We start from the raw sequence: 24,448 nt of genomic DNA on the forward strand, positions 1-24,448 counted from the left end.
TTAATAAAAAAATTTACAATCTATTTCATTTTAACATTAATATGCTAAAAAACACTTAAAAAAACGTTTATCCCCCGCTCCGACCCGGCCCATGGGCCGAAAAAGCCCTCAAAATTAAGCCCTCACACATTCGTTGGCTGGGCCGACCCGGCCTTCAAGCCTTGGAGGGGAGGGTATGAGCCTAGACTTCGAAACTTAAGCCTTCCCTTAAGCCCGGCCCTCGTTAAGCCCTCAACATTTATTACATATATTTTAATAAAAAAATTTACAATTTATTTCATTTTAACATTAATATGCTAAAAATCACTTAAAAAAACGTTTATCTATTAAGTTTGCCAACCTTATAATTTCATTATAATATTTTATGAAATGAATTTAACTGATCTTAATTGACTAATACAACTTTAACAAGTTTTTTTAGTAGTTTGAAGGTTTAATTGTGAAGTGCATTCGATTTTATCATTTTTAACTAGTGTTTATAAATTTATTTTGTAAATCAAATGTATAACATAGTATCCGGCCCTCGCGTTTGGCCCTCAATCCCAGCCCTTCAAGCCTTCTCGAGAGGGTTGAGGGGCGGGTAAAGGCTTCGAGATTTAAGCATTGGCCCGACCCAACCCGATAAGGGTAGGGCTAGCCCGACCCTCAAAGCATGTGGGCTTCATTGTTTGAGGGTCGGGCCAGCCCAGCCCAGCCCATTTGACACCACTAGAATATGGTGGTGACTATTTTCCCAAGTCAAAATAAGGGTGAAATCTTTAACCGATATAGTGATTGAGTTGTGAACTTCGGACGAGATGTTAGATTTCGTCTTGTGTGTTTTTTTTAAATCGTTTTTTTTCCAGACAGGATATTGGATTCCGTCTAGCATGTTTTCGATTTTTTTTTGTTTTTTTTTTAACTTCATACGGGATGTTTCATTCCGTCCGGCACGTTTTTTCGATTTCTACATTCAGACGGAATCCAACATCCCGTATGAGATTATTGTTTACCTTTGCATTGGACAACTTCACCTTGTTTTTTACCAAAATGGTGAAAAAGAAATAAAATACATCCTACGTGAAGGTGAATAATAGTGGCTTGCATTGGAAATGCTCTCAATTGTTCTAGCACGTGGCCTTCTCCTTCAAGTCATTCCATTATCCTCCCGGGTCCTGACTATTTAGACCACTATTTTAAGAGCAAATCCAATAGGGTGCTATATGGGGCTGCTAAAATGCCATATAGCATCCCAAACACCAAAATGTCATTCTAATGGGATTGCTAGAAGGTTTTTTAATTTGGCTGGTGTGACAAACCCAATCAAATTTGTGACCTTGTCTAACAACTGTCATAATAAGTTTCGGGACACAAACGACGTAGTTTTTGCGTTTGCGTGTTAAATTTTTGCCATTTGTCCAAAAAACTTAAATTACAAAATAATAGACAGACGGTAGAAACTGTGTCGTTCGTATCATTTAACACTTCAAAACAGAAAAAAAGCAATTAGAATGAAATTAAAAGTTTTAGCTGGCAAGATAAAAATACCCTAAAAATCCTATGTGGCAAGGGTTTAGCAGCCCTCCATTGGTCTTGCTTAAACGTACTTTTCTATTCACAAAATGCGGATGCGTCAACAGTGAACAGTCCGGTATTCGAGATTTGAAAAAAAGCCGATATATTTCGGTTGAGCAATGCTATAAAGGGTATTATCGTCAGTCAGTAGTGTATTTTTCTAAAGGTTTTCTGAAAAGTTGAAAGACCGCTACGCTCCAGAAGTGCAGAGTGTTGAAACTTGAAAAAAAGCCTTGTTCTCTGCTTAGACAAATAAATAGTTGATTTTGTTTGCCAAAGCGAAGAGAGAGTGAAAAAAAAATGGTGAATTCAGCGATTGTAAACACATACCCTTTATCAAGCTACACATTCGGAACTAAGGAGCCGAAGATGGAGAAAGACACTTCTGTTGCTGATCGACTCGCTCGAATGAAAGTCAAGTCAGTCTTCTCTCTTATTAAGTCAAACCTCAAAACCCTAGATTTTACTTTAAAATTTCTTGTTAGGGTTTATATATGTTCACAGCAAAACCTAGATCTATAAATACACCTTTTTTTTTGACTGATAACAACCAAGTATTTTTGGTTTTGTTTTTAACAGCTACATGAGAGAAGGAATGCGGACAAGCGTCGAAGCGATTCTACTGGTAAGTGATAAACTTTTGTATAGATTATTTTATTCACTTTAAATGCAATTGTTGGTTAGATCATTAGTTTCGCTTATAGCTCTCTGTAGTATTTGAAGTAGTTTTCAGTTCTTTTTTTAATGACACTTTGGGGATGCATTAATCTTCAGTTTAAGGATTACCGAGGAACAAAATGCACTATCTTTTGCTTTCAGAATTGTAAGAATTTATAAAGTTGTTAATAGGATCACAACTTTAAAAAGGAGGAGCTTATTTTATAGGGATCTTGAGTATCCTCCCCTCTAACAAGCGTGCCATGGCGCCAGGTTTGTTGAAGGGGATACTAGCCTTGTCAAAGTTGATAGTTCATTTGAAGAGAGGGGTTTTATATGGAATATGTTAACTTTTGTAGTTTTCTTAGACTTTTGGTTGGATAGAAATACTAAAACAAGACATTTTGAAGGAGTGGCATTGCCAGTAGAGGGACTTGTTTTGTCTATTGAGATACATATGTTCTTTTGGTCTATACTGCATGAAGTGACATGGGACATACCTATAAGCACTTTGTGTGTAGATGGAAGTCCATTGCGAGTTGATAAACAGTGTTCCTTTTATTCTTGTACTGTCTGTTTCTTGTCATTCCTTTTTTATATTTCTATATCTCTTTCCAGATGTTTCTGATGTAGGAAAGTTTGATGGAGTGGTGGTCCCAGTAGTGGAAGTTGTTTTGTCTATCAAGGCATTTGGGTTCTTTTGGTTTAATGTCACGAGGTGACACTGTAGTATGGAACATACGCTTGTGGACACTTTGTGTGTAGATGGAAGTCGATTAGCAATTGATGACTTTCCATGTATTCTTGTAAAGTTGTACTATGTTGTATTTTGTATTTTGTCTTTTGTGTTTTTTTTCCATTTCTTCAGATGTTTGTATTGCAGGATGTCTCATCCTATTGTATCTTTTGATTGGATATATATAAATAAAGCTACAATTTTCTGCTTACTACCTAAAATAATGCCTTGTACGACAAGGGTTATTGCCTCATATATTGGGAAATAAAAAGATGAAAAGAGTGCATCAAAGTAATTTACTTGTCAATTGTTTCTATCTCAGAACAAAAGACAAATAGATCATGTACTACAAGATCTTAGTCTTGTCGACTTCCCAGTTTACTATCAGATGTTCCGATTTCTATATCTACCCAACTGAACTGTAATAGCCACTGGGCAAGAAATAGCGAATGTAGCATGATTCATATTTTTTTAATTAAAAACAGTTAGAGTGAGTTCACTTCAAGAGAAGTTGTTTCTCAGACTGGATACTGCCTCAATCATATACAAGCATCTCTCAAGCCTGACGCTTGTGTCCTCTATGAAGTGATACACCAAGATGCAAATGGTATTAGCTGTGAATGAAAAATGATTATCGTAATTCACAGGCAATTCATCTATGGAAGGCGATTTAATGTTTGAAGGGACACATAGATTAGCTAATTGTAAGTGCAAGATTGCAGGTCTTATTTTATTTTGTTTTCGGATTGATTGCGATTGCAACTTGTTGGAATAAATACTTGGAAGATATCGTAGAATCCTTCGGGACACATTTTACAGAAGAACCAACTTGTCCTTGATAATAATCATTGTTTTGGCTATGTTATTACTCGGTAAGTTGGTAGGGTTGTGAGTTACCTAAGGTTCAGGATTAGCTTTTGATAGTGCTGGTGGTTTTTGAATGCTTTTTGTGATTACCGAGTTGATTCAATCCTTACTGGATCAGACTGAATTAGGTTTATCCAAGTTCTGATTGTGAGAAGGTCATTTGAGTGTACGTAAGTACATAGCATTTTTAGATATGCATCTCTGTGTCATTACATTCCAATTAGGGTTAGGTCCTGTTTTTTTATGCATCTCTCGTTATGGAACTGAGAAGTAGGTTTGGTTGTGCATATTTTGATGTGTGTTAAGTATCCTCTGGAAATTTATATAGTTGTGCAGGCTCTCCATGTGTATGTTCTCATGCTAAATCTCTTGCGTACAGTTCTTTGATTCCTGTTATATTATTTGGAAACTGCCATATAGGAAATTTCCAATTTACAGCTAGATTAATTTGTAATCCACTTAGCTTATTTGGGTATAGATCTTTGTTCCCTAAACTATATGGAACTTAAGATGTAAAGCTACCTCACCTCAAAGGTACAAAGCACAGTGACCTATCAAGAACTCATCACAATGTAGATGGGTTGATGAACAAAGTAAAGAGAATTGACTGAGTGGTCTAAGAGGGTGTTATCGTTTCATTAAATTTTGAATAGTTGAATAGCAAAAGCCAAAAGGTTTTAGGTTTGTCTTGGTAATATATAAAGGCTTGGCAATAGTTTTTATTTCGTTATCTGCATAGTCATATTTCCTGTATATTAGCATACAAAATTAGGTATATGCTAAGTCGCTATTTCTGTCCCATGATTCCCCATTTGTATATGGCATTCCCCTTCGGAGGGATTTCAACAGTTACTGTAAACCTTTTAAGTTCATATGGTTTTAGTTTCCCAAGGATATACTGGAAATGTCACCTAACTCAAAAGGGAAAGGTTCCTCCGGGAATTTAGTCCCCCATCAGTTAGGTACTTAGGTGGGTGTCGTCCTAGACTTGGTGTTCTTAAGTGATGATCAATCTCTACCCGGTACCGCGGCTTTTTGAGGAACCCCACACCTGTATTATGGGATGGTTGAGTGGGGATAGACCGATAGTATCGGCGCTAGAGTGGAGGTGGTTGCCACAATGGTCTTACAATATTTGTTTTTTCCCCTTTCAGGTACAGGAGCATAACCACCCTCATATACTGCTTCTGCAAATTGGTAACACTTTCTGCAAACTTCCTGGCGGGCGTCTGAAGCCTGGAGAGAATGGTATGCTGATTACTCTTCCTGATTTACTTAATGGGTCATAACTCATGATGCATTTTCTATAATCTTCTATGAACTGTGCAGAAATTGAGGGGTTGAAGCGAAAGCTGTCTAGCAAGCTTGCTGCTAATTCAAGCGCACTTCAGCCAGATTGGCAGGTAGAGTCTATTATTTATTTTAACGACTTATAAGGAGATCTTCTCCCACTTTGGTACTTACAATCCATGGGTTGTCTATCTCCAACAATATTTGAACACTATAAGTCTATAACCAAGTCATTGTGAAGCTTGCAATTCTCCTGGCATGACGAATCATAATGTAACTTCTCTGGTTGGTTGTTGAACTATTAATTTGTTGAGTTTACACGAACTAACTAGCAAAACACAAATTTAGGTTAATATTCTTTTGAGAGGATTTTTTTCTCAATTTCTCAATTGTTTCTTGGTCTCAGATTGGTGAATGCGTAGCGATCTGGTGGAGGCCGAACTTTGAAACAATAATGTACCCATACTGCCCTCCCCACATCACAAAACCAAAGGTAGTGCTGTCTGTGGTACTTTTGGCTTTGTAAATTTCTCCCCTTACTAATCTTAAAATGATTTTTGAGCCAGGAATGCAAGAAACTCTTCCTTGTTCACTTGTCAGAAAGAGAATACTTTGCAGTACCCAAAAATTTGAAACTGTTAGCTGTTCCGTTGTTTGAGCTCTATGACAATGTTCAGGTATTTATTTCAGTCCCCTCCTGTCAAATCCCCCTTCCCCTCTCCTAGTGACACTTTTAAAAAGTATCATACTTCAAAGAACCTGCATTTCTCATCATCTGGGAGAAACTGTTGCAACTTTTAATGTACTGTATATAAGAGTGTTTATATTAATGTTTGCAAATGTTGCACCCAATTTCACAGATTTAGAGTAAATTTTGCTTAAAGTCTTAAACAACTAATTTGATACTTCCTGTTCATGGGATGCAGACACATGACACATGTTTATATGCTTCCCCCCACCCCCCACAAATAAACATATTATTATAATTTTTTTAATAGTTACACATTTCACACAAACATAAACAATGTTAGATTTGGTCTTCATCATAACTTTACTTTGAAAATTCTCCAGTGATAACGAAAAACAGGACACGGAATAATCTGTTTATGTACTAGCCCAAGCTACTCCTGTAAAAGACAAGATTTCTGTAGTTATGTGCTATGCCTTGAGAATTGAAAGTATATAGTACCGTATATTGTTTTGGGTATGCCCGTGCTTCCTCTTTGGAGGGGTAGCTTTTTCACATTTCTCTTGCTAAAATACCAAATCTGTTTAAAACTGACTTTTAGATAAGAAGTTTTACATTTGGGAATTCAGATGATTGAAGATCAAAGAGTACACCAATTTCTTTCTCTGCAGCATGTCCATTACTCTGATTTCATCATGCTGACAGATTTGATTACCACTCACACATTTCTTACTTTCATGTACTGCCTCGCTTATCTCCTGACATCTGAAAAATGTTACTTGATAATAAACCATCTTCATGTAGAGTCACCTTCTTGCTCGCTCATTATAAGTTGTTTAGGTTTCCATGGAATTGTGGTATAATTTTTACACTTCCATTAGTCTCGCCGCCCTTCCCTTGACAAATGTGAATCTTACTTGGAATTTTTTTTGTTACTTGCTGCAGAGGTATGGACCAGTTATCTCCACCATTCCACAGCAGCTGTCGAGATTCCAGTTCAATATGATCAATAATGCATGAGACACTTAAGCTACCGTGATTTCACATCAGGCTGAGACTGGTTTTGATGATCTCATTCTTAGGATAGGGTTATCAACTTTTGGAGTTACACAAAGGAGTGAAGCTAATTAGATTAACTTATTTGGTCTATTCAGTCTAGTATTATACAGCCTTTTGCACTTGTAAAATTCTCGCTCCTTTAATATTTGTCTGTAGAATTTGATTCATGCATGTGGCTTTGATGTGGCTCAAAGCAGTTTCTGGTTATCCTCTGTATCGACTCCCGGAAGAATCATCAATTGTATGTGATGTTGTAGGAATTGTAGGGGTTTGTTGCTGACTCTGTATCTGTAGCTATAGTTGTAATTCTCAAGGCGTTGAGTAATTAGATATGTATGCTAAGGATGAGAATGTAATGGGCTCTCACATGTCTTGGCACTTATACTTGCGCTGTAAAAGTGTAAATGTACCGTAACTGGGCGACTAATTGATCCATTTTCAAGAATGGCTATACTTTTGGCTGATTAGAGGAGTTGTAATCGTTTGCATGATTTTAACATGATAGGCTATAATTCTCGGGCATAATTTGTGTTTTCATGTTCATAACATCCAATGTTTTAGTAGAGGATATGGGAGTGATGAGATTTCCCTCCCATGTGAAGTAGTATCTCTTCTCTCTTACTAAAGTTACTCTGTCAAACAAAGAATGACAGCTTAAATGGGTGGGATGAGATGTGAATATCATTTGCCTGGAGGCCTCCTAGATCAATGCCATGATTTTGAACACTTACTATGGCGAATGTACTATATTTGTTACGTGTAATTGCAGTTGTCAAAAGGTTCTATCCTATATCATGTGCCCGAATGTTTTATAAAACTACGCCCTTCCAAATAAGGTATTTGCTATGGGCACTTTCCAATTTTGTGTTGGGCGGAACAAAAAAAAATATTACTACAAATTTGCCATTGACTTAAAAATCATATTTTGTGTTGACATAAGAATTTGCAACTGAAGAGAAACCAAGAGATTAGATCGAATCAATTTTTAATTTCGCAGAGACCGAATCAATTTTAGGTTTTTGGTGGAGTAGAGGAAACAGAGACGAAGGTTGATAACTGATTTCTTTGGTTGGGGTATAAACTGGTTATTTCCAGTTTATTTTTGTTCGGGTTTTGGTGATGGGTCTGCCCAACACTCTATGTTGTGTGTTGTGCCCAACATAATTACAGACTCCAAATTGGGTTGGGGTCTGCCCAATACAAAATGGGTCCATCAATAACAGGACTCAAATATAAAGAGGGTCGTTAACACTTCAACTGACTCTGTATGTAATTCACGGGCACAAGGTAAAGAGTAAACACATCAACTTTCACTGCATTCATTCGATTGATTTCAATTTACGAAATTATTATAGAAATAAATTTGGATCTATTTATCTCCACAGTTGAATTAAGAAAAAAATAAGTAATGGGAGGAGATCACGGACACGCAAATGGAGAAGATTTCAGGGGGAAAGTATGGAGCATGACTGGTGGTCCGAATTGCAGGCCAAAACACTGGAAGCGCAACACTGCAATTGCCATGTTCGGCGTTTTCCTTGTCTGTATTCCTATCGCCATGTTATCAGCTAAGCTCGAGGTTTCCACTTTTTCTTACATCTTTAAATTGATGATTGTTATGAATCTTTGATTACGTAGTGCAGTGAATATTCTGGATTTACGAATTGCAATCGACAATTAGGGTAATTGTAAATCTTTTCAAACAATTAGAAAGATGGGTGGATTTTATTTTATTTTCGTGAGATGTCAGCACAGTGTAGTTGAAAAGTTGCAATGAGCTGAATGAGTAGTGTATATTGGGATGATGAAGAGCTTGGCCATATGTAGGTAGTCATTCGATTACACATGTCATATGTTGTGCTGGATACTATGAAAGTTTTCTTGGTTTGGAAAGCAAATTTGAATGAGGCATAAATTTTTATAGGAGCTACTTCCTTTCAAAGTTATGCTTGCCAAGACAATAGTGCAATTAGCCTAATTCCCTGATTGCTTATACATAACTATTTTGTTGCATATATTGCAAAAAAAAATTAGACAGGGAATGTATATATTAGGCATATTTATACATTTTTGACTTTGATTACATCCCGCTTATAAATTCTATTAATAATTTTACCTCTAGCTGGAAGCAAAGTTCCAAGCAGTGTTTCGACAGACCGTAGGCAGCTTCACCATTCATAGTCTTAGATAGATTTGTTGGACCTTTCTTAGACCCCATTCCCAAGATATAAATTCCTTTTCACCATACGCCACTTTCCCTTTTACTTTAAGATCCATCCAGCAGACACATTAGTGATATTGGTTGTTGCCTAGGCCGCTGAAATTGAAGACATTCATTGTACTCTCTGTTTTATTTAAGGGTTTATTTGATTGTGGGGAAGAATTCTCAGGGGTGAATCTCAATTTGTGGGTTTTACTTTTGAGTGGAGTGTATTAATGAGATAGGAAGCTTTTTTATATATTTCTTTACCCTCAAAAACCTTCCTGGGAGAAATTTTATTGGAGAATTCACAGGAGGAGCATGAGAGAAATTGTACAGACTAATTCTCACAGTAGAAAAAATCACAGGGAATTTCTTACCTCAAGAAAATTCTCTACTAGACAGTATTTTTTTTCCGCTAATCTCTACAAAACAGTAAGATATACCCTCAAAAGTTCTCTCTCACACTCAAACACACACCCTAAAAGAAAACTTTATAAAGTCTTCACTGTGGTAACTATGGTTTATAGTGGAATTAGTCTTATTTATCTACATACTGAATTATTTAAAACATCATCTACTCATCTCAGCTTCATTGTAGTAGTTTAGGTCTTCAATGTATCTTTGAAATTTGAAATCGGGTCATTAGTAACTCTGACATCCTATGTGCGTGTTTCCTATTCTCATAAGTTCTCTCAATTAATTTTCATTGAAATGTAACGGTTTATTCCTTTTGGCAGCAACGACCTCACCATCCTGTTCGCCCGATTCCTTCTCAGCTTTGGTGTAAGAATTTTGGACCAAAGGACTATGAGAAGCCAACCTAATTGGAACGAGGACAAGTGTGTTATATTTCTGTCTTGTTTGTATTTAAACCAATCAACCGACTGGGACATCACAACCTCCATGATTACGTGACTTGAATTGAATAAGTTTTGGTGACCAATGATGTTTTTGCTGTCTGTTTTTATATCTATGGAATGATGTTTTGTAGCTGAAATTTTTGCATGTATTTGATGCTAGAATCTTTAATCTAGTGGACGAGAAAGCGCCGTACAATGGATGGTCTTTCACTGGTAGATCACCTTAGTATTCTTGGGTGTTGATTGAGTATCATTTCCTTCTCTCTAAAGATTAAAAGTTTGTCAGAAATTTTGGCCGTCATTGATGTACCCTTTGGTACAATTGGTATGTTATAGCAGTTGTGGATGTCAAACTTTTTACAGGTTGAATAAAGAATAGTTTTTTCCATCTTTAGGTTAAAACTCTACCGGTCAGAGTTATAGGCATGCTTTTCAAAGTGCATGCTATTGTTGTACAGTGTGTTCCCCTTCAAGTAAGGCAGTGCAAGATTGGCATCTATTCCTATCTTTCAGCTATGGTTTGAAAGAGTTCTTACCAAAGGCATCAATACTAATTTGAACTGAATGATTCGGTGATACTCTAGTAAACAATTTTTTAGTTTTAGCATATTAGCATCCTTGCTTTCTTGAAATCATTCATTCTTATGGCAAATGAATGATTGAGTTGGAATTGGAACAAAATTCTGCTCATTTAAACGGTTGGTGTGTACTTGGGTTCGTTAAAATAAAAAAAATATAGAGCATAAATTGGAGAATTTAACATACAAACAGTGGAAACTGGAAACACGCAAAACTCAGTAGTAAAGTCAAAAGTATCATAGTTTGGGTGCTCATGTAACAACTCCGACTTTTTGAGGTTTTTAGTTTGTAGTCCCAGGATCACAACAACATTGTCCATCCATGAAAATAATTCAGTGCCAACGCTTTGCTGATCAGGCAAGTCAGAATAATGTCATAGGCTCTGCAGTCCTGCTATTGGTCAATTCCCTAATACTGCCCGTTCTGTTTGGGCAGAATACCACCTCCCTCTCATTTTCAACTACCATCCACACACGCACTTTCAGTACAAGTCTTCGGGCAGTTTACTTTGAGCTCTTTGTTTGATTGATCTGATTAGTTTTTCAAACAGCGAAACTCGACATCGAAATAAGGCTAGAAAAGAGAGAGAGACAAAGACATCTAAATATCTAATCCTTTAAAAGCAAATCCAGAATAAAATCTATTCCCAATCTGACCATCTTCACACTTACAACTTAAAAGTTAAAACTAAACCAAACTAGTTGTTGTTTTAAAACTAATAAGTACTGGTAGAAACTAAGCTAAGCTAGAACTAGTTCGAAGTTAACACTTCACTTCACTCATTAGTTTTGAAGTGAGATCTATAATAATAAAATTAAAAAAAAAAAAAAATGTGGAGAGTTGCACGAGCTTCTGTGGAGTTGAACCGTCGGCAAACGAGGTTGTTCTCTGCAGCAATACCTGGTCCTTGTATTGTTCACAAACGTGGTGCTGATATTCTTCACGATCCCTGGTTCAATAAGGTTGGCAAATATTTTTTCATTCTTTTGCTTATTTGATTGGTTTATGCTAGACTTCAAAGTACAAATGTGGCTTTAGTTTTCTACTATGGTTGTCATGTTTTATCTAGATTTAGTAATTGTTCTTATGGCGATTAACGTTTCATGTTTTAACTTGAGATATGAATTTGTAATAAATTTCCTTCTTCTGATGTTTAATATGTTGTATTTGGAGCAGGATACCGGTTTCCCTCTGACAGAAAGAGATCGGCTAGGACTCCGTGGCCTTCTTCCACCTCGAATTATATCATTTGAGCAGCAATATGACCGCTTCAGTAAGTCTGATGGGTCTAAGTGTTTTTTTCCATATACTATCTTTTGCAGTCTCAAGTTCATACTCTCATTATGCTACGCTTATCCCTTTCCATGATTAACATATACATTTTTCTTTTCCGTTTAGAATTTGTGAACATATTCTTATATTTTGCCAACTTTTGATTAGTATATTTCCTGGAGATGTGTGATGCTTTCATAGCCCAGACTAAAATAATAAAAGGTCTTAGCATGATTTTAATTATGCTGCTTAAGTCCCCAATTAAATAACCACATAGCTTGTGAAAAACCATACACACTCTCACATCCACAGACATAGAAAAGAAAAGAACAGAAAAAACAACATACCCTCAATGATCTCATACCTGGTCATGGACATTGCTGCGTTTCTTGTTTTAAAAGGAAAGCTTTTCAGAAACGATTCTTCTTTAATATTTTTCTTACTATTGAAAAACAATATATGAAGGTGCCGACTAGCAAAGTCGGTAAAACCTTTGGGTGATGATACCAGAGGTCTGGGGCTCGAACCCCGCCAGCATCAAAGAGTTACTGATCTCATTTAAAACAGGCTTGCCAAAAAAAAAAAAAACAACAACAACAATATGGTGTAAAATATCTTGTGCATGACTAGTACATCTTGATTATTTTATTTTAAATTGATCTCGACGTTTATTGGTTTTAGTACATCTTTATCATTGGTATGTTTTCACTCATTCATTTTTTTTTTCTGAAATTGTTAGTGGAATCATATAGATCACTGGAGAAACACACCCTTGGTGCGCCGCCAAATGAAGTATCTTTAGCAAAGTGGAGAATCCTCAACAGACTGCATGACAGGAATGAAACTTTATACTACCGGGTAAGGTTGATGGACAAAATAAAGGTCACTTCTCTAATGTAATATTAACTCAAATCCATCTAATTTGATGCTATATTTTTATAGGCTCTTATCGATAACATTAAAGACTTTGCTCAATAATATACACTCCAACTGTGGGCTTGGTTTGTCAAAACTATGGAGGCTTGTTTAGGCGGCCCGTGGAATGTATTTTAGTGCAAAAGATAAAGGGAGATGATGTCCATGATCTACAACTGGCCATCTCAAAAGGTATCTTGCATATCTGCTAGAGTGCTACATATCCATTTATTTTCGGTATATTACTATTGGTGTTACAAATGTTCCAGATTCCAAACAGGTGAACTACTTTTCATCTATTCCACCATTCTTGCAGAATCATCCTTCTAGTGAGTAGTGCAATGTTAAAATGCTTCGTTTGAAAATTGGTGTTAAAGTTATGCACTACTGGTTGTTTATTATTTTAACCCCCCCTTTATGGAGCTCAAATGGAGATGAATATAGGACTATTTTTTTTATGATGTCCAATTTTCCATGACGGAGACCATCCCCAACCAAAATCAATCCTTATCTCCATGTCGGCGATATGAACAAGTGTCAAATGTTATTTCATAAACTCAACAACATTGTCTTAAATGTATATTCACTTCTTTTAACTAATCAGTTAGTCAAAATACTGATGAAATAGTAGCCTTGTGAAGTAGTAAAATATTAGTTCTCAATTTAAATTTTGTTTGTTGGTTCAACACTAGTTAGCACAAAAGTACACATAGCAATTCAGGATGCATGACTTTCTCCCTCATTCGGAAATCTATTAGTTTCAACATTTTTGCTGTTATTTTCTATTTATCCACTAGAACTGTTTGTTACACTGCAGGTAGACATGATAGTGTTGACAGATGGGAGTCGTATACTCGGGCTTGGTGACCTTGGAGTTCAAGGAATTGGAATACCCATTGGTAAACTTGATATGTATGTTGCTGCAGCAGGTATAAACCCACAGAGGGTAAGTAGTCGCGTTGTTAGATTTTTCAATCTCATATCTGTAAGTTCTTTACTTAAGAAAGTTTTCCTTTGTTATATGTTAAACATGACTTCAAATTTCTCTAGATCAGTGAGTGTTCATGAACCGAAAGCAATGTTGGTCACGGACTGGTTTTAATAACACAAACCTCCTACCAGGAGTACAACTGCCACTCTAAAACCTTACTCTAGTGGTTGGCTTTTTAGTGAAGCCTTCTAAAAATCTCGCTCTCCAAATTTCAAAAGTCCGGTCCCAAATCCTGGATCTCTGCTCTAATACTTTTTGTGAATAATTCTTTGTTTTTTTTTTTATTGTGTACTATTATATTCGAGCAGTTTGTATGTGTGTCCGGTGCGTTTGCGTGTCTGTGGTCTCCCTTTAACATCATATGTCACAAGCTATTTCCTGATATGATTGATTAAGTGAAATTATTGTGTCACAGATTCTTCCTGTAATGCTTGATGTTGGTACCAACAATCAGAAACTTCTTGAAGATCGTCTTTGTGAGTACTGAGTACTTATTCCGTCTAATCTTCTTTCACCTTCAGTTTTCCATAAAATGCTTGAGTACACTTTTGGAAGCATAAGAGTACATATTTGGTGTTGACATTTTTCTTGCAAACCCTTACCGTTAATCATGCAAATGTAATGAGTCTCCTCTATCACTTGTTAACCTCACAGATTTAGGAGTACGTCAGCCTAGATTGGAAGGAGAAGAATATTTATCTGTTGTTGATGAATTCATGGAAGCAGTTTTCACACGTTGGCCCAAAGCCATTGTCCAGGTAGAATCATTTTAAGGAATGTTATCGAACATTTTTAACCTTGAACATTCTCACTCTTGTTACTTGGCCGGTCCTGCCAATTTTTCAGTTTGAGGATTTTCAAATGAAATGGGCTTTTGAAACTCTACAACGCTACATAAAGGTTTTGCATGTTCAATGGCGACATACAGGTGCATATTTCTTTGTTTTCCCATGAAATATTGACCCGTTGTCATCAACTGCACTTATGATTAGTAAGTTTACTCTTCGTGTCTATCAGGGAACAGCTGGTGTTGCACTGGCCGGCTTACTAGGAGCTGTAAGAGCTCAGGGCCGACCGTTGAGTGATTTTGTAAAACAAAAGATAGTTGTAGTTGGAGCTGGAAGGTATTGGAAAACTTAACCTTTACACTTTATGCATCAAAGTTTTGCCAATTAATTTCTCACTCTGCATTTTTCGAATGCTTTTACCTTGCGTATAGTGCAGGGATTGGTGTTCTTAACATGGCCAAACAGGCTGTTTCAAGGATGACGGGAAACAGTGAAACGGGAACGCACAATCCATTCTGGCTACTTGACAAAGATGTATTGTCGAATCTCATCATTACAATCATTGTCGAATCTCATCATTACTATCATCATTTTATTCTTTAGGATATCGTGGTATATTTCCCAAAACAAGCACAAACATTTGGTGATCGTACGATGTGCATATACCAGTTTGCATGTAAGAAAGAAAGCATTAGGCAGAAATTAGTGCTCATAGATTAATATTGATTAAAAATGGTTGGCACCTAGTGCAACCAGAAATTTATGCCGTGGACATGGCATATATGTATAGCTATACCATGATAATTTTATTTTATCTAATTATATGTGTATGTGTACCCAATGTCCTTGATGCCCCATAGGCATTTGGAAGTTGGATTGTCCTTCCTTGAGGTCATTTCTACTTGTAGTAACCGATTAGTTTGGACTTTTGGTAGCTGTTTGATAAGTATTATTTGGCTGCAGGGACTTGTCACAAAAGGCAGGAAGTATATTGATCCATCGGCTGAACCTTTTGCAAGAGGATTTGGTTCAGGAGAGATTGAGGGACTTGGGGAGGGAGCTAGTCTTGTTGAAGTGGTAAATAAAGTAGTATTATATATAAGGGATAGGATCAATATACAACACTTTCTATACAGTGGCCTCCATCTCACTCTACAAATTTGTTTATGACTTGATTTTTTGTGGATGTCATCTTCCCACTATGGAGAACATCCCTGCAAAAAAGTGTGGTTTATTTGAAAATTTCTAACGATTCCAAAAGAGGGTTGTAAAATTTTAATTTATGACCGTTAAAATAAACTCACAAATATAGATATTTCTAAATCTAATAATTTGCAGAAAGAATATGTGGATATCCACGTGTTAAAAGTGTTTTTTTGTCCAATTTTTATCTCCATTCATGAAGGTGGTCAGCCACTTCAAGCTTTAGATATTTGTGTTCAGGTCTATATTTGTTACTCCCTTTTTTACAGGTTAAAAAAGTGAAACCCCATGTGCTTCTTGGTCTATCTGGAGTCGGAGGAGTCTTCAATGAGGAGGTAAGTTGAACAAGATCTTACTCTATTTTCATTTTTTTTCCTTCCCTTTTTGTTAATATCGTGGCGGCGAATGTATACGTTAAAGGGTATTTTCATTTCTGCTTGAACTTAATTCTTTGTTTGTGTGAATGTCTAGAACACATGGCTTTTCCAATGTTTTGATACGTTTCGGTGGTTTTGTATGTTTTGATACTCAATATGTGTACTTTCATTCCACCAGTGGTTTCTTTCTTCTGTCCATATGCTTCTATAATTTACTCAATTCAATGTTAGTATTGCTTGATATCTTCTCTGACGTATAAAACAGGTACTCAGGGCCATGCGGGAGTCAGATTCCACTAGGCCTGCAATATTTTCTATGTCAAATCCTACAACAAATGGTGTGTCTTTTTGAACCTTAAGAGTTTTTAGCTGTTTTATTTCACTGATTTTCCTTTGAATTTGAGTATTTTTCATTATCTTTTCATATTGAACAGCTGAATGCACTGCTGCTGATGCATTTAAATATCTTGGGGAGAACACATAGTTTTTGCTAGTGGAAGTCCTTTTGAGAGCGTTACACTCGGTTAGACTCCCAAGTCCTACCATCAAGTTTAGGGATTTCGTTTTAAACTAAGATACTTTTATCAAATCACACTTCTAAGAAATCTGATGTATTTCCTGAACAACTATTGCCTCTGTGCAGGAGCGGAAAAGTCGGACATGTTAATCAAGCAAATAACATGTATTTGTTTTCAGGGTACGTTTTTGTTTATGTAGGTTGATCAAACTATTGTTAACTGAGACACAACATTATTTATATATGGAAATATCATCTGTAAATTCAGGATTGGGTTAGGAGCTCTTCTCTCAGGTGCTCGTTCTATTTCAGATGGGATGCTCCAAGCTGCTTCTGAATGGTAAGAGTAACATCTTTGCAACCCGTTATATCATGAATGATATAGCAGATTTACAGCATTAGCGTCTTTTACTCCTCTATTTGTTGATATGTATTTTTCTTAATTTATTTACCCTGTGCTCACGGTTCTGTTCTAATTTGGCATTTTTACAGCCTTGCATCGTATATGACAGATGAAGAGATCCAGAATGGGATTCTTTATCCCTCCATTCAAAGGTAATATCGTAGTCAGTCTAGAATGAATTGTACATTGTGCATGAGGCAGAATAACTATATATCTATTGAAGGAATGAGTGAGTTTGTAGGCTTTGCAATAGTTTTCTTACATGGTACTTCTTGCAAAGTGGGTGTCTGGTTGTAATATAACTTCAATTTTATGGTATGCAACACAGTATTAGGCAAATTACAACAGAAGTTGGAACAGCTGTTTTGCGTGAGGCTGTCGCTGAGGATTTAGCTGAAGGACACTGTGATGTGGGTCCCAAGGAGCTCATGCACATGTCAAAGGTTGGAAGTTATTGGCTTTCCTATTTTCTGAATAATAGATTGTGTTTTGGTGGTACCTACCCTGAAAGAAAAATCCGATATACTAGTGCAAAATTTCTTAATATATTTTCTAAGATGTTTGCATTTCAAAAAAATTCTCTAACAAAAACTGTAAAGTTATGAATTCTCAGCCCGTGTATGGGATGTTCAGTAGTAGTAGTAGTAGTTGTAGTGAGTTTATATTGACTGGTGGAAGTGCCATCTTTATTCACTCAATCTAATTTACTTTGGTGCAGGATGAGACAGCCGAATACGTGGCACGTAATATGTGGTACCCTGTTTACAGCCCCCTTGTTCACGAACAATGAGCCTTTCCTGTTGCTGCCACTGACTGATTTGCAGCTTTCCACAAAAATTTGCTAATCAATCTTAGGCAGATGTGTCAAAGCTTGAGCTGCTGAACGATATTTACCATGTATACTCGTGAGTCCCGGCAGTTTTGAGAGAACCAAAATAGTTATGAACTAGATCGAATTGTTCAGCGCTTGAATGATTGTTATATTTCAACTTTATATACATTCATTCACCATAATATGGTATAGATGTCGGACAGTTGGACCATCAGAAAGTGTTAAGCTTTTCCATTCTTTGCACAGCAGCACTTGGTACGTGTTAGTGGACAAAACTTGTAGCTATAATCAAGTGAGTGGAGCGAACCTTCTTGGCAGAAAGGGGTATGCGGATAAAAAAGTGTTTGGTTGGTTTCTGTTTGTCCTCATCTCTTCTATTCTCTTTGTCCCTCTCTCTCTCTCTCCACGCAACTCTCAATCTCTCTCTTTCACTCTCAATCTCCCTCTTTTCTTTTCAACCAAATCTAATTCTCTCTCTCTCCACTACAGACCCCCATTTCTCCCGTTTTTTTTCTCCACCTCTGCTCACCCCCAATGTTTGCAGTTATCTAGTTATCAAGTGAATTCTGGGCTGACAGGGGGTGTATGTGGCCCAAAAAGCATTTTGGTTGGTTTCTGGTTTGTCCTGAGCAATTTCTCTCCCTCTCCCTCTTTCCTTCTCAACCAAATCCAACTCTCTCTCTTTTTCCACCACAAATCCATTTCTCCCTCTCTCTTCTCCACCTCTGCTCACGCCCCTACTGCTCCACTGCTTGCAGTTATCTAGTGTAAGTTTGGAGAAAAAAATAAAACTCTCATCCATTATCTAGTCGACATTGTTCCAAAGCCGTAAAGGCACTAGAGTGAAGCCCTAACCTTTACATGGGCTCGAGCCCTTATAAATGGGGTCTCATCTGATCCAACTTCCCAATCCGGCCCAATAAAAAAACCCCATATCAAACTGGAAGTAGCATTTCCATCAACAGCAACGGTAATAATGCCCTGCCACCATAATTTGGGGGGTTTAAAATTTTAAAATTTGAAGATTGAAAAAGAAAATGGGTGTGAAAAACTTATGGGATATATTGGAATCTTGCAAGAAAACTCTACCCCTTCATCACCTTCAGTAAGTAGTTGACACTGCTTAAATTAATGAAGATTTGTTTTGTTTATTTGATTTTGTTTTATTTTTGAATGTTGAAAATTAAGGAACAAGAGAGTTTGCATAGATCTGTCGTGTTGGATAGTTCAGCTACAAAATGTGTGTAAATCTCATTCTAGCATCAAGGACAAAGTTTATCTCAGAAGCCTCTTTCACCGTCTTAGAGCACTTCTCGCTTTGAACTGCACCCTTGTTTTAGTTGCTGGTATGTGCCTCTCTTCTCTCTATCATCTAACAACATTTTTGTTGTTGACTTGTTGTTGTTATGGTTTAGATGGTTCTATTCCAGCCATCAAATTGTCTACTTATAGACGGCGTCTTGGTTCAGGAAGTGAGGTAGGAGCTGCTCCACTCCATGCATTATTATTTATTTTTCTTTGACATTTCATGTCTCTGTTGTACTAAGGAAACAACCCTATTGAGACAGGCCACACGAGATGAAAAAAAATCGCAAAAGCTGTCCCTTCCTAGAAACATGGGTTCTGAGTTTTCATGTATGATAAAAGAGGCCAAAGTCCTTGGCATGGCATTGGGTATCCCGTGTTTAGATAGGTAATCCTTACTTGCACTTCCCTAGTTCTATTTTTCAACAAAGAAGCACTTAATAAAGAGAATGACATTTATTATGAAAAATTATAGTGATATACATCATCTTTTGTGGTGATGTTCTTTAATTGTATGGGCACAATGTAATTTGTTCATTTGGAGTTGAAATGAGTGTTAAACTGGTTTCAAAATCTAAAAAGAAACTTGGTGTGAACAAACGTGGATTAGGAAGTGTATCGAGCATTTGAAATTTTGAATATGTAAGCCATTACCTGGAGACATGTTTTGTTAGTTGCTTTGAAGTCCGTAATGATTGCTGTTTTGTTTTCAACTTTGGGGGAGAACTTTCTGAAGCTTCAAGTCTTGGGGTGCGTTTGACATTGTTTTACTTTGAGTTTTTCCTTGAGTTTTATAAGAGATGCTCTCATACACAATGTTCCTAACTAGATTAACTATGTGTAATCTTAAAAAGCAATCAGCAGAATCATTTAAGAGACAAATTTTATTAATACCTTAATGAGTCTGGAAATTGGTACAAGTACAAGCTTTGGTAGGGTTGTATATTGTAGCATATGCTATACAAGCATCTTAAAATTTAAGCGAAGGCAAACGAGCCATAAAAGTTTTCTGGATTGGATGAAGGGTGCCAAGTATGTTCAGAATTCTGATTCAACACTACCTTTCCCTATGATACCTGCAAACATTAATTTCTTTTGATCATTTGATCGAAATATAGATATGCACGACTATAACTCATGTTTAGCGATTAGGATTGATGTAATATCACAACTGTTACCTGTTTTTTAAAGGTTTTGTTTTTGTTTATTTAATACTTTTTTGATAACAATGAAAAGAAGATAGTGTAGAGATAGTATCTGTTTTTCTTCTCTCATTTGAATTTTTTTCTAAACAGCATTGAGGAAGCTGAAGCACAATGTGCGTTGTTGAACTCAGAATCCTTGTGTGTAAGTTGATTGAATTCTTCTGGAGTTTTGAACTTTTGATCATACTCTGGTAAGTACTAAAGATTTTAAAATGCTTTGTGCCATATTCTCCAGGATGGATGTTTTACTGCAGATTCAGATGTTTTCCTCTTTGGCGCAAAGACAATCTACAGAGATATTGACCTAGGTAAGCGAGTCTGTACAGGGTTTTCGACATCTTGAGGTGCTCGTCTCTCAACTTGTCTCGGGATGGTCGAATATATTTGTCTCATATGCCCTGTTATTGTACTAAACATGACATATTTTGATGATGACTCAGGGGATGGTGGTCACAGTAGTTTGTTATGAAATGGTAGATATTGAGAGAAAACTTGGTTTTGGACGGAACTCACTTGTAAGTTCTGTTTTAGATATTTATAAACATCTCCTTGCAAACTGTGGGCCTATAAAATGCTTACTAAGCAGCTCAAGATATTTGTCAAGAGTATTTGGTTACTTAAAGAAGTTCGTAATATTATTGCTTTTATGATTGTGGTTTGTTAAGAGATTCTGCTCATGGCTGTGAACAAGTTTAGTGTACAGCGTACCCTTAAGTTTGGACCTTGCTTTACAGTATAGGATATCTATCTTTTCAATAATCTCACGGAACAATTGCAAATTCTGTCTCTCAGATTACACTGGCCCTACTTCTTGGAAGTGACTACTCTCATGGTGTTCATGGGTTTGGCCGGTATGTAAGAAAGAATCACTTGCGCATTTAACTATTTTTTTTGTTTGGATATTAAAAACATGATGGGGTATTAAGGCACAGTCAGTGTCTAGAAGTTTTCCTTCCCCCCCTCAATTTACAGAATTGCATATTTGTGTTTTTCTGTAAGAAGTTGAAGAGTCCAACAAGTTGAAATTGTTTGTACTGATTAATTGAAGCTTTTCTGCTGGTCACAGGAGACAGCATGCCAGATTGTTAGATCTTTGGGGGATCATAATGTCCTTCGGCAGGTTGCTTCAGAGGGATTTGCATTTGTCAAAAAGACCAAAGGGTTGAAGAAACAAGGGGAAGTTCGTAATTGTGACGCAAACAAGGAGAACTCCCTGGGTTATAGACAGAAAAATATTGGTGAGTAACGAAATCTCTTGTCTGGATAATGATAACTTGTTAAGCCATACCTGCATCTATATTTTTTAAGTTGGCGTGGTTCGAGGTTGTACTAGTAAGAAACAAAGGGAAAATAAGAGAGGTAGAGTTGAAAAGAAAAGACAAGTATATGACTTTTGAAGTATTTAAAAAAAAAAAAAGTATTTACTGGGAGTACAGTGAGTTCTCTTGTGACCTCAAAGAAGCTTCATCATTTTTGTTCTTGGAGTTCGATTTTATCCTAATTCTTTTTGAAACACTCCATTCACTGTAATGACATTTGAAGTGGTCATCATTTTTGGTTATCCGTAAATGACTTTTAGTTGCAGTCGGCCCAAACATCTATATGATAATGAGTACTGAGGTATCTGGTAACCGATATATGCATGGAATATGTGCGCATTCTGTGTTATCGTTCTAGGGATACTTAAGTTAGATGTAACACAAATTGTATTCCTTTTCTTGGATCATTGACTTCAAATGATGAATGCTTAATTTCAGCTGATTCTTTCTTCTTAATTGGATATGGTCAGCAGATGAGAAAGACATGCAGAAGGATCATCAGTTCATAAAAGGTGATTGATGCATATTTGAAGCCAAAATGTCACTCACCAGATTCGGAGATGGTGCATAGGTAGAGTCATCTCTACCAAATTTAGTGCATTGGTCTTGACACAGTATTCTATTGTTTTGCACATCATAATAACATTTAAATGGTATGCACTAGGATGATTTTCTTGTACTTCTCTCTTGAATTCTTCCTCTTGCGTAGTCTACAACACCATTGTGTATGCATACACTATTCACCTAAGAATGTTATAAAAGTTGTGTGTACTTAGGAATACTACTTATTATCAAACTGTGGGGTAGTCAATGATTGTGCTTATATGCTTCCAGCTATAGATATATTGATTCATTGATATATGATATGACTGGTCATTGGTAACTCTTTGGTTTGGCAAATACTCATGCTCTACATGTTGACCCATTTGTTACTCTTGATCCTAATAAGGTCTTAACCTCTGTAGGGTTCTTGTTCATCATCCATTTCGGAGGTCTGAACTTCAAAAGTTGTGCAGTCAATTCTTTGGTTGGCCTTCTGAAAAGACAGGTGCTCCTCATCGTTTGGAAATGCTATTTTTTGAAGGATGCATGAGTAAACGTCATAGAAGCGTCATGTAAAAGATTTTATTGTAATTCTTATAATCTTTATACAAATTAATGTTCCACTGACCCAAGCCAACCTCTGTGACAAAAAAAACCACCAACTATGCATGTGTTTATCTTGTTGGAGTTATATATAATTGCTTTTGGGGCGCAGATGAGTATATTCTTCCAAAGATTTCTGAGAGAGATTTGAGGCGATTTGCCATTCTGCGGTCAACATCATCAGAATTCGGAGTCCAGCTTCCACTGCAAGAGGTACTATATTTGAAAATTTTGGTAGCTTAGTTGTCTCATGTTTGGATGACTTGATCTGTGTTCGATTGTCATGATTCGGAACTCTGCACACTTGAGTCTTGACACTTCAACTGTCTAAACTATTTTTTGATATATATTATAGTTTCAGTTTGTATATATGGTTTTGGAACTATTACGGATGGATGTGCTAATAAAATAATAATAATTGACTTTGTTCTATTCGAAGTGTTGGCCGATTTCGTTAGTTTGTTTATTGTGCAAGTTGCTCTCTGGAACTGAGTATATACTCCTTTGTTCTATACTAAAACAGTTTAATTTGCAGATACCAGTCACATGCCCTATATCTGCTATCATCAAGCGCAGGATAGTGCAGGGAAGCAAATGCTTTGAGGTGGCTTGGAAAGAGTATGATGGACTCAAAAGCTCTGTTGTTCCAGCTGATTTAATAGAGTGGTAACAGTTCGAAACTTCCATCCGCATGCTAAATTAGACCATAAATTCTAATTATATTAAGGTGCGTAATAACAGTTTATCCTTTTGGGTTTTTGATGTAGTGCTTGTCCTGAGAAGATAGTTGAATTTGAGGAGAAAACTCAAGGGAAGAAGAAGAGTCTCAAACCAAAGACGAAGAAACCACAAAAGACAGCTGCTTTGGATGAAATTGATCTAAAACTTAAAGGCCTGTTGATCGATATAGAATCAGAAAACAATGCTGTTTCTGGTTCTACTCCATGTCGCGGTGCACATACTCAACTACCTATAGGGAAGGCCTTACCAGAGGTAATTGATATTTTGAGCCCTTTGCCTTGTAAAACATGGAAATTACAAAAAACCATTGATCCACTCGTTGATGTAATTTATGTAAGTGAATCAGAAACTGACACCTCTCCTGAATATGCAAGGAAGGCAAGAGAGCTCAGGTTATTTATAGCAAGTATCAAAACTGATGTGTCCTAAACCAACTGCAGTGGTGATGTAAAGTAATCTTATGTGTATTTAATTAATATTACTCCTGTTAACGTTTTGTTGTCAATATTTTTTGTTCTTCTGTGTTTTTTTCTTTTTTTTTAACCTTGGGCATATTCACCAGAGACAACCCAAATCATCGTCCTTTCTTTGATGCTTTACCCGTTTTAACACTTTCTGAGCATCCAAATCACGGGGATAGATGATCCCTAGTGAGTAGTGAACATGTGTGGAGAAAAAAAATTGGAACAGAGAAAGGCAGATTCTGTAATATATGTGCCCAGAACCCCTTCCCAGAAAGTAATTGGACGTAAAAAAAAAAGTGCACTGATTTAACATGAAAAAACAATCAACAAGTGACCACCCCTCAGAAAGGTAAAAATCTATTCCCAAGTTACTAACTCCAGTAGCATAGATCTTCGGAGTTCAAGCAAAAGAGTAACTTCAGTATCTCTCAGACTCGATTAATTTATTATACGACTACACATTTTAATAAAGAGCCG

At 36.6% G+C, this 24,448-nt stretch overlaps 4 protein-coding genes across 4 annotated transcripts; all 4 read left to right on the forward strand.

The window, feature by feature from the left end:
- The first annotated feature begins 1,683 nt into the window (after positions 1-1,683).
- Positions 1,684-7,111, forward strand: LOC147523895 (Cleavage/polyadenylation specificity factor, 25kDa subunit). Its single transcript, XM_086600680.1, has 7 exons — positions 1,684-1,973; positions 2,134-2,179; positions 4,969-5,062; positions 5,144-5,217; positions 5,511-5,597; positions 5,671-5,781; positions 6,738-7,111. The coding sequence occupies exons 1-7, from the start codon at positions 1,855-1,857 to the stop codon at positions 6,810-6,812; spliced, it is 606 nt and encodes a 201-aa protein (XP_086456806.1). The 5' UTR covers positions 1,684-1,854; the 3' UTR covers positions 6,813-7,111.
- A 1,023-nt stretch (positions 7,112-8,134) lies between these two features.
- LOC147523896 (uncharacterized) lies at positions 8,135-10,203 on the forward strand. Its single transcript, XM_086600688.1, has 2 exons — positions 8,135-8,430; positions 9,792-10,203. The coding sequence occupies exons 1-2, from the start codon at positions 8,260-8,262 to the stop codon at positions 9,876-9,878; spliced, it is 258 nt and encodes an 85-aa protein (XP_086456814.1). The 5' UTR covers positions 8,135-8,259; the 3' UTR covers positions 9,879-10,203.
- Positions 10,204-10,987: 784 nt separating this feature from the next.
- NAD-ME2 (NAD-dependent malic enzyme 2) lies at positions 10,988-18,002 on the forward strand. Its single transcript, XM_086600702.1, is given in 24 exon segments — positions 10,988-11,455; positions 11,670-11,766; positions 12,505-12,623; positions 12,708-12,735; positions 12,738-12,800; positions 12,803-12,832; positions 12,835-12,872; positions 13,498-13,626; positions 14,087-14,147; positions 14,326-14,429; positions 14,518-14,570; positions 14,572-14,599; positions 14,689-14,795; positions 14,891-14,993; positions 15,423-15,536; positions 15,932-15,997; positions 16,305-16,377; positions 16,474-16,517; positions 16,520-16,575; positions 16,686-16,736; positions 16,825-16,896; positions 17,049-17,111; positions 17,288-17,402; positions 17,678-18,002. Coding segments are annotated over 24 exon segments (1,818 nt in total). The 5' UTR covers positions 10,988-11,323; the 3' UTR covers positions 17,750-18,002.
- Positions 18,003-18,685: 683 nt separating this feature from the next.
- On the forward strand, positions 18,686-23,998 carry LOC147523898 (single-strand DNA endonuclease 1-like). The gene is given in 15 exon segments (XM_086600698.1): positions 18,686-18,896; positions 18,980-19,137; positions 19,207-19,268; positions 19,360-19,484; positions 20,392-20,443; positions 20,537-20,609; positions 20,742-20,755; positions 20,757-20,816; positions 21,094-21,156; positions 21,371-21,543; positions 22,099-22,191; positions 22,586-22,668; positions 22,879-22,979; positions 23,302-23,432; positions 23,534-23,998. Coding segments are annotated over 15 exon segments (1,659 nt in total). The 5' UTR covers positions 18,686-18,828; the 3' UTR covers positions 23,937-23,998.
- Positions 23,999-24,448: the final 450 nt, after the last annotated feature.

Source organism: Coptis chinensis, chromosome 1 (assembly GCF_015680905.1).
Source record: "Coptis chinensis isolate HL-2020 chromosome 1, ASM1568090v1, whole genome shotgun sequence".
NCBI classification, from domain to species: Eukaryota; Viridiplantae; Streptophyta; class Magnoliopsida; order Ranunculales; family Ranunculaceae; genus Coptis; species Coptis chinensis.

What these genes read in the sequence shown, in the direction of transcription:
- LOC147523895 (XM_086600680.1), top strand. Translation starts at nt 1,855, where the DNA reads ATGGTGAATTCAGCGATTGTAAACACATACCCTTTATCAAGCTACACA. An exon ending in CTCGCTCGAATGAAAGTCAA is followed by an intron (nt 1,974 to 2,133) that starts GTCAGTCTTCTC and finishes TGTTTTTAACAG; the next exon opens with CTACATGAGAGAAGGAATGC. An exon ending in GCGTCGAAGCGATTCTACTG is followed by an intron (nt 2,180 to 4,968) that starts GTAAGTGATAAA and finishes TTCCCCTTTCAG; the next exon opens with GTACAGGAGCATAACCACCC.
- LOC147523896 (XM_086600688.1), top strand. Translation starts at nt 8,260, where the DNA reads ATGGGAGGAGATCACGGACACGCAAATGGAGAAGATTTCAGGGGGAAA. An exon ending in TGTTATCAGCTAAGCTCGAG is followed by an intron (nt 8,431 to 9,791) that starts GTTTCCACTTTT and finishes TCCTTTTGGCAG; the next exon opens with CAACGACCTCACCATCCTGT.